General features: G+C 62.2%; 2 protein-coding genes across 4 annotated transcripts; one reads left to right on the plus strand and one right to left on the minus strand.

The window, feature by feature from the left end:
• Window positions 1-309: 309 nt before the first annotated feature.
• On the plus strand, window positions 310-4,907 carry SLC35F6 (solute carrier family 35 member F6). Its single transcript, XM_051615859.1, has 6 exons — window positions 310-426; window positions 2,146-2,218; window positions 2,293-2,464; window positions 2,862-3,074; window positions 3,293-3,403; window positions 4,060-4,907. Exons 1-6 carry the CDS (start codon window positions 350-352, stop codon window positions 4,533-4,535), a joined length of 1,122 nt encoding a protein of 373 aa, XP_051471819.1. The 5' UTR covers window positions 310-349; the 3' UTR covers window positions 4,536-4,907.
• Window positions 4,908-5,295: 388 nt separating this feature from the next.
• CLU (clusterin) lies at window positions 5,296-10,736 on the minus strand. 3 transcript variants are annotated; one of them, XM_051615853.1, is made up of 9 exons: window positions 10,706-10,736; window positions 9,487-9,582; window positions 8,678-8,826; window positions 8,338-8,508; window positions 7,232-7,649; window positions 6,614-6,727; window positions 5,940-6,169; window positions 5,545-5,726; window positions 5,296-5,455 (listed from the first exon to the last, which is right to left on the minus strand). In XM_051615853.1, exons 2-9 carry the CDS (start codon window positions 9,563-9,565, stop codon window positions 5,446-5,448), a joined length of 1,353 nt encoding a protein of 450 aa, XP_051471813.1. In that variant the 5' UTR covers window positions 9,566-9,582; window positions 10,706-10,736; the 3' UTR covers window positions 5,296-5,445. The 3 variants fall into 3 exon arrangements, with proteins under 3 accessions (XP_051471813.1, XP_051471812.1, XP_051471814.1); XM_051615852.1 differs by lacking the exon at window positions 10,706-10,736 and adding an exon at window positions 10,136-10,249; XM_051615854.1 differs by lacking the exon at window positions 10,706-10,736 and having other exon boundaries at window positions 5,296-5,452; window positions 9,487-9,803.
• Window positions 10,737-12,066: the final 1,330 nt, after the last annotated feature.

Consider the following 12,066-nt stretch of genomic DNA (forward strand, 5'->3'; position numbering starts at 1 on the left):
CCAGGGCAGGGGTGGAGTCCCCATCCCTGGAGGGATTTCCACGCCGTGTAGACGTGGTGCTGCGGCTGCCCCATCCCCGGAGCTGCGGAACGCGGGGCTGGACGGGCTCCAGGAGCAGGATCCCCCCCGGGGCCGGGACCCGCCGGTCCGAGCTCCCTGCCCCGACCCCCGGCAGCCCCGCCCGGGCTGCCAGCGCGCATGCGCGGCGGCTCCTCGCTGGGAGGGGGGGGGGGGGTAGAGAGTGGGCGGGGGCATGATACGAAGGGGGCGTGGTCTGAGCTCTTTGTGGGCGTGGCCTGGCGGGGGGGCGGGGCGCGGCGGCGCGGCGCGGGGCGGCGGCGGCGGGGCCATGGCGTGGTCTCGGTACCAGCTGGGCCTGGCCGCCCTCATGCTGGTCACCGGCTCCATCAACACCTTGGCGGCCAAGTGAGTCCTCCCAGTGGCTGAGGGGCGTGGTGGGGACCCGCGCTCCCCCGGGGTTGGGGTCTCACGGCGGCCTGTCTCGGGCCCTCACAGGCCTCAGTGCGGCCTGGCGCCCCCCAGGCCCTGCGCTCGCCCCGCGGGACTGTTGGAGCCCGGTCTCCAGAGCCCCGGGTCCCTTCTGCTGCCCTGGGGCCCCTTCCCCGTAAGCTTCGAGGGGTCACACGTCGGGACAGGCTACGGGTCCCTCCAGTGCCACCCCCCCCGCCAGCCCCCGAGGCGGCCCTGGGGCTGCCCCGGACCGGACCGCGGGTCAGACTGTTGGCAGAACCGCAGGCCCTGCCCTGTGCCTCCCCCCGCGCCGGGCAGCTCCCAGCGTGCCGAGCTGCGTTGTACGATGTGGGGAGCAGGTCTGGGCTGTGGGATGTCCCGTACGGACTGTGGCTGCTGGGGGGCCCAGATCCCCGGTTGGGTTCGGGGAGGAAAGGGGATGCTTTATGGCCGGGGTAGCTGGGGGATCTCCAGCCCTCGCGTGGGTGCTGCTGAAGGGTGTAAGTCTGCTACCCCAGGGTGCTGGAGAGGAGCCCTGCGAGTGCCCCCCAAAACCCGGCTCCCTGTGCCTGCTTCTATGCTCCAGCTCACCCCAAAAGCCAGGTAGGGCCTGGATTGAGCCCCTTCCTACAGAGACCACCCTGGGGTGATCCTGGCCCTCGCAGTGAGGATGAGGACAGTGTTCCTGAGGCCTGCCTGGACCTGCCAGGCCGGCTCATCCTGGTGCAGACACATGGTTGTTTCACTGGGTGACCAGGCTCCAGCTTGTCCCCGAGGTCATCAGGTGGGGAAACTGAAGCACAGAATCCCCCCATGGGAGTATAGCCACGCCAGTGGAGGTCACGCAGAGCTCCCAGCCAGCTCACAAGACCTGTGTGTGGCCCCTCAAAGCCTCTTGCGAAACGTGGACCCGAACTGAAACACAGACCCGAGCTGACTCATGCTGAAATCTTGCTGGCCTGGTTGAAAAGCCCCTGAAAATTGTCCTGGCCTTTGCTCGAGCCCAGTTTTCCCCCGGCTCAGCAGGTCTGTGGTACAGCTGCTGCTTGGCATCAGCAAAAAAGCAGCCAGAGGGGAACTGGGTGCCCTTGTGCCTGCTTTGGGGTGTTGAGGGGCTGGCAGTCCCTCCTGATACAGATGGTCCCTTAAAAGGGGAATTCTAACCAAAACAGTCCATGGGGACCTATGCCACCACCTGTATTGCCATCTGTGCAGCTTAGAATACCCAAAAGAGGGGGTTTGTGCCCCAAAAGTGTGTCTAGGGGTGTGAGCTGCTGCCCCCCAGCCTGTAATCTGGCATCTTTTATGAACCCTTGAAGGCTTGAGTGGTAAAGGACATACACAGGGTGAAGGGAAGTGCTTGAGGTGACCCCACAGCACGCTGCCCTGGTCTCCTTGGCTGCCTCCAAATGTGAGGACACCAGATCACTGGGCTGTGCAACACAGTGGTGTCCCTTTCCCTGCCTGTCACTCAGGGCTGGGAGCCAGGCCAGGAGCTGCCGGCAGGTTGGGGCAGCCACCGCAGAGTCTCCTTCCCCATGGATGTCCTATCCCCAGAGCTGTCACCTCAAGGGGGAGCTGGTGGCCCAGAGGACAGCCATGGGCTGGCTCTTGGGGAGTCCTCCAGCTCCCTATGACTTCTTGCTCTCACCAGCACCCTCCTCTGCCTCCTAGGTGGGCTGATAACTTCAGTGCTGCTGGCTGTGGTGGGACAGAGGAGCACGGCTTCCAGCACCCCTTCCTGCAGGTGAGCCCCCCCCCCACCCATGGCAGGGCCTTCCCTGCAGGACCAGCCCCCCTCAACCCTGCCTTCTCCTGCAGGCCGTGGGCATGTTTCTGGGTGAATTTTCCTGCCTGGGGGTGTTTTACCTGTTAGTGTGGAGGGATGGGCGGAGGCCGGAGCCCAGCATGGCCCCATCACAGCCCTTCAACCCACTGCTCTTCCTGCCCCCTGCCCTCTGTGACATGACGGGAACCAGCATCATGTATGTGGGTAAGTGCTGAGGACAGGGACACTGCCTCTGTCCCCTCTGTGGGAATGTAGCCATCCCTGGGGGCTGCTGTCAGGCTGCAGGAGAGACTTTTTGTAAGGGATGTAGTAACAGGATGAGGGGGAATGGTTTCAAGTTGAAAGAGGGGAGATTAAGATGGGATCTGAAGAAGAAATTCTTCGCTGTGAGGGTGATGAGATGCTGGCCCAGGTTGTCCAGAGCAGCTGTGGCTGCCCCATCCCTGGCAGTGTTGAAGGCCAGGCTGGCTGGGGCTTGGAGCAACCTGGTCTAGTGGGAGGTGTCCCTGCCCATGGCAGGGGGTTGGGACTGGATGATCTTTAAGGTTCTTTCCAACCCAAACCATTCAATTATTCCATTATCTGTTCTCTCCCCATGTAGCCTTGAACATGACAAGTGCCTCCAGCTTCCAGATGCTGCGAGGATCTGTCATCATCTTCACTGGGCTCCTCTCTGTGGCCTTCCTGGGCCGCAAACTAGAGCTGAGCCAGTGGCTGGGCATCCTGGTCACCATTGTGGGGTTGGTGGTGGTGGGGCTGGCTGATCTGCACAGCATCCATGATCAGAAACACAAGCTCAGCGAGGTGATAACTGGTATGTGGTTGCCGTTGGGGGAAGCAGGATGGCCATGGGGGGTGGGGGGAGAGGGAATAACCTCCCACGGGGCAGGTTATGGGCAATCTGGGCATGGCTCTGCTGCACTGCCCCTTTGGTGGGCGGTGTAACAGGAGCTCAGCCTCTCCCTCTTCTCCCCCTGCTCCTCTTCTCCCCCTTGCCCCTCCATTTTTCCCCATCTTGCCCCCCACCCCCAGGTGATCTCCTCATCGTCATGGCACAGGTGGTTGTCGCCATCCAGATGGTGCTGGAGGAGAAGTTTGTCTACAAGCATGATGTGCACCCGCTGCAGGCTGTCGGCACTGAAGGTCTGTCACAACGTCTATCACAGCATCACCGGGGGGACAGTTCCCCCAAACCCAGCCAGAGGGGGCTACTGTGTGCAGGGGAGGAGGGGGTCACTGCAGGCTGCAAAGGGGGTGCTGCTGAGGGTAGAGGTGAAGTACCATGGGGCAGGAAGGGGGAACAGGCAGCACCCGTCTACAGGAAGGACAATGAGATGCTGAAGCATGTCCCAAGGAGGGCAAAGGAGCTGGGGGAGGGTCTGGAGCACAAATCTGATGAGGAGCAGCTGAGGGAACTGGGGGTGTTCAGCCTGGAGAAAAGGAGGCTGAGGAGAGATCTCGTTCTCTACAACTGCCTGAAAGGAGGCTGGAGCCAGGGGAGGTGAGTCTCTTCTAAGGAACAACTGATTGGACAAAAGGAAATGGCCTCAAGTTGTGCCAGGGGAGGTTTAGATGGGATATTGGGAACAATTTCTTCCTGGGAAGGGTTGTCAGGCCCTGGCCCAGGCTGCCCAGGGCAGTGGTGGAGTCCCCATCCCTGGAGGGATTTCAAAGCTGTGTAGCTGTGGTGCTGAGGGACATGGTTTAGTGGTGGCCTTGGCAGTGCTGGGGTGACAGTTGGACTGGATGGTTCTTGAAGGTCTTTTCCAACCAGAATGATCCTGTGATGTCCCACCCAGGTTTCTTCGGTTTCATCATCCTCGCCGTGCTGCTGGTGCCCATGTACTACATCCCAGCAGGAAGCTTCAGCGGGAATCCTCGCCAGACGTTGGAAGACGCGTTGGATGCCTTCTGCCAGATCGGCCACCGTCCCCTTATTGCCCTGGCCCTGCTGGGGAACATCAGCAGCATTGCTTTCTTCAACTTCGCTGGCATCAGTGTCACCAAGGAGATCAGTGCCACCACTCGCATGGTCTTGGACAGCCTCCGGACGCTTGTCATCTGGGCTGTCAGCTTGGCCTTAGGCTGGGAGACCTTCCATGGCCTGGAGATCTTGGGTTTCGGGGTGCTGCTGGTGGGTGCTGCTCTTTACAATGGCCTGCACCGACCTCTGCTCACCCGCCTGCCCTGGGGGCACCTGGAGGAGACCAGTGCGGGGGCTGAAGGGGAGGGGTTGCTGCGTGGGGAGAGCACGGCCATCAACAGCGAGGGCTGAGCCCCAATATTAAATCCCTGGATGATCCTTCCTGCCCTCCTCGGGAGGGGATCAGGGTGCTGGGAGTGACACTGGCCACCAAACTGCTGCGGTTTGCGGGAGAAACTCCCTCCTCCACCCACCCTCCCCTTCACTGTGGGGACTGCGGGAGGGGAGGGCAAGGCTGTGCCTGCCCTTCTGGGGATTATTTCCCCAGATGATCTCTTCTCCCCTCCTTCCTGACGGGAAGCAGGGAGGCAGCCCACCAGGCAGCTGCTGGGGGGAGGATTGGAGCCTCTGCCCCTGTCCCCAAGGGGCTTGGTGGGTGTTATGGGGCTGGCCCCCCTGCTCCCTGACCTGCATCTCCCCCCAATAAAGCACATTTGTTCTCAACTCGCTCCCTGGGTGTCTGTGCCAGCTGGGGGGAGGGTGCTGGGGGAGACATGGTGGCCCAGTGGAGCTGGAAGACAATCTGGCCACCAGGGTCCCTTCTGTACCCAGGAGGAGGGTGAGGGCTGAGTCCCCCCTGCTTCCATCCTGGTGGCTGTGCAGGACATGACCTCACTATCTCCAAGGGAAGGACCTGAATCCTTTTCACATGGGGATGGGAAAAGGCAATGAGCCCCGGCATTCTTGGGGGTGCTCCTGCCCATCCAGGTTTAGTGAGGGGACAAGGTCCTGCCTCCCTCCCCCCCCTCCTCATTTCACTGTATCAAATTACCATCCCCAATGTTGATTTCCTTAGGGGGGCACATCACAAAGAGGCACAGGAAAGCACAACCCAGGTGTTCAACTCTACCTTTATTTTTCTGGTTTGGGGAGGGCCACAGGGAGGCCCTGGCAGCGGTGGGGTGGGGTTACAGCAGCGTTTGACCCCCTGACACAGGGCGGCAGGGGGCGTCTGGTGAAGCTGCAGCGGAGCATCGCCTGGCTACTCTCTGCTGGGAGAAGGATGGGAGGGGGGTGAGTGTGGTGTGACCGCCCCCCCCCCCAGAGTTGTACGGTTTTGGGGGGAGGGGCCTGGACTCACATGGTGTTTTGCTTGTAGTGCTGAAGCGCCTGCTCAGCCACCATCTCCATGAACCGGGGGTCGTCCCAGGAGATGTCCCCAGGCACGGTGAGGGACAGCGGCTCCGAATCAAAGAGCTGCACAGTCACCTGCGTGTCGGGGGGCGCCGAGGGGTCCTCGAGGTTGGGAGCCTTGGAGAGGACCTGGAGAGGCGGGGGAAACAACACAGGGAGTGTTGGGCTAGCCCCCCACACTGGCCCCTCGCCCTGGCACCCGTCCCCGAGGCCAGTTATTGTGCTGAGAAGCTCCCGGCCAGGGACACAATTGCCTCTTTCTCCCCCTGACCCACTTTTGGTGGCTGCTGGCCCTGCTTGGAGGGGGTGGAGGGACTGTGGCGGAGGGGGGGGGGGACTGACCGTGGTGACCTGGAGGAAGCCGTCGGTGGTGCCTTGGGTGAGGTTCGCCAAGCGGGAGACCCAGCCAAACTGCCGGTTGAGTTGGTCCAGGAGGCTGGTGGTGTTGAGCATCTCGGCTTGGAAGGCGCGGAGGAGATCATCGTAGCGGCGGCTGAAGCGCTCGGCCAAGCGCAGGGCGTCCTCCAGCTGCTCCCGCAGCTGGCTCTGGGCAGGGTCTGTCTGCCCGCAGTCTGGGGGGCATTTGAGGAGGGAGTTGGGGGGTATCAGGGTGCCAGGGCTCACCCCTGGCCCTGATGCATGTACTCCCTTGCACCCCACCATACCTCATCTCCTAAATGTGTCGCTTCTGCCCTCCCTGTTGAAGGTCTCCATCCATGTCCCCCCACAGTCCCCTACTCACAGTCATCCATCCATCCATCCACAATCCCCCATCTGTTGTCCTTATCTGGGGTCCCCTATCCACCATCCCTCATCCATAGTCTCGGTCCCTCATCCATTATCCCCATCCACAATCCCCCACTCATGGTCCCTGTCTGGGGTCTCATATCCACCATTCCTCATCCACAGTCTCGGTCCCTCATCCATTATCCCCATGGACTGTTGCCATCCATAATCCCTCATCCATAGTCCCCTCATCCACCATCTCCCCATCCACGATCCCCACCCCAGCTCACCCACGGAGAGGATCTCCCGGCACTTCTCGCACTCATCCCGCAGCCGCAGGCAGCCGGCGGAGTTTCGCCGGATCTCCCGACACACCATCCGATCGTCGCTGAAGTTACGGGACTCTGCAGAGAGCCCAGCCCCGGCTTCAGCACCCCAAAACACTGCAGAGTGAGGAAGGGGCAGCACCCCACAGCCCCCCAGCCTGAGCAAAGCTGTGGGCCACCCCCCTGGGTTGCCATTAAAGTGTTTTTTTTCTGGGATTTTTGCCCTTCCTGGCTGTTGTAGCCAGGGCCGCAGTGGCAGACGGTGACGGCACCGGCATCCTGGCACTGCTCGCCCAAAACAAACACCTTCCCGGGACAACGGCTCTGGCAGCCAAGATGTAGAATGAGGGGGGGGGTGGAACCCAAAAAGACCCAACCCAGCAAACAGTAGTGCTTATGATTCCTGAGCTCCCACTGGGATTCTCTGATGTGTCGTAGTAAGGTTGAGCTCACCTTCTAAGTTAGTAACCCTCTAATAAGAAAGAGGGGGTGGAATTTTCGGGAAGCCTGGCCATAAACCTGTCACTTCACAAAAATCTGGGAGCCCACAACACCCAGCCTGCAGTGAGCCAGGTGCCTTACCTGAGGCAAAGCCACCCAATGGGTGGTCCCAGCTGCCCTGTGACTCCTCCATCATCCGCTGTGTCATCTCAAAAAGTGGCTGGAAAAGGTGGTGGAAACCATGATAGGGATGCTGGAAAAAGGGATGCAGCTCCCGGGAAAACCTCTCGCTGCGGATGGGGATGCGGACACGCTGAACGGGAGGGCGGAAAGCCTCGCGGAAACCGCCAAAGGGTGCTCGGAAAAAGGGATGCAGGCGTCCATAGACTTGGGTGCTGTCCTGGAAGATGTCATCCACTTCATCCTCCAGCAATCCAAAGTGTTCTTCCAAGTCCTCGAACTGCCGCTCCTGCCGCTGGTCCCGCTCCAGCAGCGAATCGATGCGCTCGCCGTTCACCCAGATGGAAAATGGAGAGGAATGGTTGAGGAATTCCTCCAGCTGCCAGGCAGGGATACAGGAACAGGACCACATTTTTATAAGGGCATGTAGTGATACGACAAGAATAATGGAATCCTAGATCACCCAGTTCCAAGCCTCTGTCATGGGCAGGGACTCCTCTCACTAGACCAGGTTGCTCCAAGCCCCATCCAGCCTGGCCTTCAACACTGCCAGGGATGGGGCAGCCACAGCTGCTCTGGGCAACCTGGGCCAGTGTCTCACCACCCTCACAGCAAAGAATTTCTTCTAAGATCTCATCTCAATCTCCCCTCTTGCAGCTTGAAACTGTTCCCCCTCATCTCATCACTCCCTGTCCTTGTCAGAAGCCCTTACCCAGCCTTCCTGTAGCCCCTTCAGGCACTTGAAGGTGCTCTAAGGTCTCCCTGGAGCCTTCTCTTCTCCAGGCTCAACACCCCAACTCTCCCAGCCTGTCTCCAGAACACAGGTGCTCCAGCCCTTGGATCATCTCCATGGCCTCTTCTAGACTCACTCCAACAGCTGTGTTGGGGACCCCAGAACCGGACTCAGCACTGTAGGGTGGTCTCACAGAGAGGAGCAGAAGGGGAGAATCTACCAAGGGATAACGGCCAAAAACTGGAAGAAGTCCCTTCCCACCCAAACCCTTCTGTGATTTCATTATTCCAATTCTCCTTTCTCCAGCCCCCCAGGGGCGTTGGGCACCACTCACCTGCCGTCCCACGAGTCCCGAGCCACTGCGGCAGGTGCGGGAGTAGAAGCGGACGCAGGAGCGCTTGAGGCAGGGCTTGCACTGCTCCCACAGCGCCAGCATCGTCTCGTTGCACACCTCCTGCTGCTCTGCCAGCTCCTGTTCCTTCTCCTGGACCAGCTGCACTGCTTCCTGGGTAGTAGAGTTAGGTTATGGTTGGACTTGAGGATCTTAAAAGTCTTTTTCAACCAGAATGATTCTGTCATTCTGTGAATGGGTACCCAGCTCTCAGGGAATCAGCATCCTGGGCCCTTCGGGATGCACTTTGGGGGGAGGGATCCCCCTCCTCATCCTCCCTCACCTCTTTCCTTCTCTTTGTCTCCTCCAGCGTCTGCAGGACAGCCTGATGGTCCTTGCTGGTCTTGTCCATCAGGGTCTTCATCTGCTTCACCCCATTGATGGCATTTTCCACCTCCGTGTCTATGTATTTGCTGCCAGCTGCCGACATTTCTGGGAGGGGGTGCAGGGTTGGGAGGGAGAGCATGAAGGATGGCTGCTCCTTCATCCAGCCCCTCCCTAGGATGATGATGTGCCCCCCCCAATGCAGCCCCCCCTCTCCAGGATGACGCCATGCCCTCCCTCCATCCAGCACTTCCCCCTTACTCCCCCCCCCGGGATAATGCCATGCCCCCTCCATCCAGCCCCCTTCAGGGATGATCCCATGCCTCCTCCAGGGATGTTGCATGTCCTCCATCCGTTCAGCCCCACCCCCCAGGTATGATGCTGTACCCCCCTCACCCAGCCTCCTGCAGGGATGATCCCATGCCCTCCCCATCCAGACTCCCATTCAGGATGATCCTGTGTCCCCCTCAGGGACAATGCCACCCCGCCTCCATCCAGCCCCCCCCCCCGCAGTGATGATGCTCTGTCTCCCTGAGGCATGATGCTGTCCCCTCTTCATCCACCGCCCCCCCCCACTGGCACAGCACCCCCATCCCATTTACCCCCCAACCTGCAGGAAACAACTCCCTAAAAAAAAAATTCCCCTCCAACCCTGTATCTCCCCCACCCAGCTCTGCCCTGGGTGCTGCCAGCACCCTGCCCACACCACTCGATTCCCCTCCATCATGCTTTGCCCCCCCCCCCTCAACCCCCACAGCCCCCACTCACGTTTGAGCTCGCTGGGGGGGACGAGGGCCTGTCCCCCCGCCAGGGCGAGCAGGAGCACTGAGAGCAGCAGCAACGCCATGGTCCTGTCCCGGAGCCCTGGGAGAAGAGTACGAGGGGGGAGCTCAGAGCAGGATCCCGCCCCCCCCCCGGGACACGAGACTCTGAGTCAGCAGGAGGGACCAAACCCTCCCCCAGGGCACAATTCTGGGGACACAGGGATGGTTGAGCCGCAGCCTGTTCCCGGCAGGGAGGAATCCCTGGGCACAGCGGTCCCACTCGCAGCCCGGGCTGGGGGCAGAGGGAGGGGGTGGGCAGCGCTGTGTGTGTGTGTGTCCCACCGCCTGCCTGCGGGACAAACAAGCCCCAGGCCCAGGGCCAGGCGGGGCAGACGGCCAAGACGGTGACAGGGCCCGGAATTCCCCCGCCTCTCGCCGCGGGAACCAGCGCTGCTTTTCCTCCCCCCGGGGGATGGAAAGGGGCTGCAGGAGGAACAGGATTGGGCTACAGGGATGGGCACTGTCATCAGGACCCTGACCACCCCACCGAAATGGGTGCCATGCCCACCGTACCCAGCGCTGCCCCCTCCCTCAGCTCCCCTCCTCCTCCAGCGCTGGGCAATAGCTTGGACGCAACGTGGCTACCAACTCACCCGAAAGGGCTTGTGCGATGGGCTTGAGGCAGTGAGGCTCTGCCGCTGCACCCACTGCAGCCTCCGTGCTTTGCTAATCTTCCTCCCCCCTCAAATAACCCTTCCAGCCCAGCTCCATCCTGCCCGGCCCAGGGCATTGTGGGAAACTCCTGCGCCTGCTGCATCACCTCCCCCGGCACAGCCCGGGGCGGTGGGGGAGGCACAACCCCCTCCTCTGCCCCACAGCGGGTCCCACACCCTCAGGGGTGGCTATGCCCCCTCCTTTGGCTGACACCCAGCACCCCCAAACAGGGCAGGGCGCCCCCACCCTACTGCACCCCAGCCAGGGCTGGGGACACACCCAGCGGGCCCCCTGTGTCCACTGCTAGGGGAGGTAGGGGGGTTGGTGAGGGGTTTCCAGCGCTCGCTGAGACCGGGAAAAGCTCATTGCAGGGAAGAGAGGAAGGGAAGGCTGAGACCAGAAAAAGTTCATTGCAGGGAAGAAGGTGGTAAGAAGAAGGGATGGAGAAGGGAAGGAGATGGGAAGGGAAAGGGAAGAGAAGAAAAGGATAAGGGGAAAGGAAGCTGTACCTGCACCCCGGCCGCTCCGCCGCGGCCGCCCGCCCCCGCCCGCCCCTATTTATCCGGCCTCGGCGGGTCCGCCCCGCTCCTGCCCCGGAGCTTTCTGGAACCGGCGGGATCGGCCCCGGCCCGGCCCCCACTCCCCGATGCCCCCCCCCCCCCCATCCCATCCCATCCCGTCCTCTCCTCCTGCCGGTGCACGTTGCCCCGAAGCCGCGGGGATGGGCGCGGTGCGGGCATCGCCCTCCCAAAAACCGGAGCGGGGGGGGTCTTGCACACCACCCCGAGGATCCCCAGGGCACCCCAAATCCAGATGCTGTGACTTGGGGTGGGTAAAACCTCGCCGGACACGGCGCACCCCATTACTCCCCCCAATATCTGCCCCCCGGGGACCCCTATTGCCTCTTATCTGGGTGCTGCGGCCGTGCGGGGGGGGGATGCTGGTGGGAATGGGGCATCCGCTTCCCACCGCGGGGCCTGCGTGGGACCCCTCCCCGTCTCCCTTATCTCGTCCCCGAGCTGCAGCATCCCGAGCTACCACCGGGGAAAGTGACGCACGCCCCGCCGCCCCCAGTGCCCAAACTCGCAGCTCTCGCCCCCCATCCCCCCCAGCTGCAACACCCCCGCTGCCATGGGGAAACTGAGGCACAGGAGTCGTCCCCCGTTCCTGGCCATCGCCCCCCTTAAGCCCCCTCACGGCCGGAAGCCACAGCTCCCTCCTCTACGAAATGCAACACCCCCCCGCTGCCAGGGGGGAAACTGAGGCACGACGCCCCGACACCTCTGCTCCCGGCCATGGCCCCCTCGAGCCACCCCAACCCAACCTGCAGCACCCCTCGCTGCCACGGGGGAAACTGAGGCACAGGACCATGAACGCCCTGAGCACCGGCAGCTCCAGCTCCCTATCTACCCCCAAAAACTGCAACACTCCCGCTGCGACGGGAAAACTGAGGCACGACCCCCGCTGCCGTCCAAGTCCCCCCCGAGCTCCCCTCCCGCCATCTCCAGCTGCAACACCCCCCGCTGGCACAGGGGAAACTGAGCCACGCCCCACACACACCTCTACTCCCGGCCATGGCCCCCCCGGGACCCTCACGGCCCGAACTCGTGGCTCCCCATCCTCATTTCTCCCCTCCCCTGAACTGCAACACTCCTGCTGCCACCGGGGGAAACTGAGGCACGGCTCTCCCCCCGGCTCTGCTCCCGGCCACGGCACCCTGACCCCCCCCCCTACACACAAAGGCTGAACCTCCCCTTATCTCGTGTGTCCCCCCCGAGCTGCAACGACCCCTACTGCTACGGGGGAAACTGAGGCACGGCCCCTCCCCCTGCTGCCCGCCACGGCACCCTCGATTCCGCAGCTCCCCCCG

The sequence above is a fragment of the Apus apus genome, chromosome 3 (genome assembly GCF_020740795.1).
Source record: "Apus apus isolate bApuApu2 chromosome 3, bApuApu2.pri.cur, whole genome shotgun sequence".
NCBI classification, from domain to species: Eukaryota; Metazoa; Chordata; class Aves; order Apodiformes; family Apodidae; genus Apus; species Apus apus.

Bases quoted from the DNA above. Each gene is read 5' to 3' on its own strand.
- SLC35F6 (XM_051615859.1), top strand. From the start codon at position 350: ATGGCGTGGTCTCGGTACCAGCTGGGCCTGGCCGCCCTCATGCTGGTC. The intron at 427-2,145 runs GTGAGTCCTCCC...TCTGCCTCCTAG, and splicing joins ATCAACACCTTGGCGGCCAA to GTGGGCTGATAACTTCAGTG. The intron at 2,465-2,861 runs GTAAGTGCTGAG...CTCCCCATGTAG, and splicing joins AACCAGCATCATGTATGTGG to CCTTGAACATGACAAGTGCC.
- CLU (XM_051615853.1), bottom strand. From the start codon at position 9,565: ATGGCGTTGCTGCTGCTCTCAGTGCTCCTGCTCGCCCTGGCGGGGGGA. The intron at 6,728-7,231 runs GTAAGGCACCTG...GGCTCTCTGCAG, and splicing joins ATTGGGTGGCTTTGCCTCAG to AGTCCCGTAACTTCAGCGAC. The intron at 5,727-5,939 runs GTCAGTCCCCCC...CCGCCTCTCCAG, and splicing joins GCTTCCTCCAGGTCACCACG to GTCCTCTCCAAGGCTCCCAA.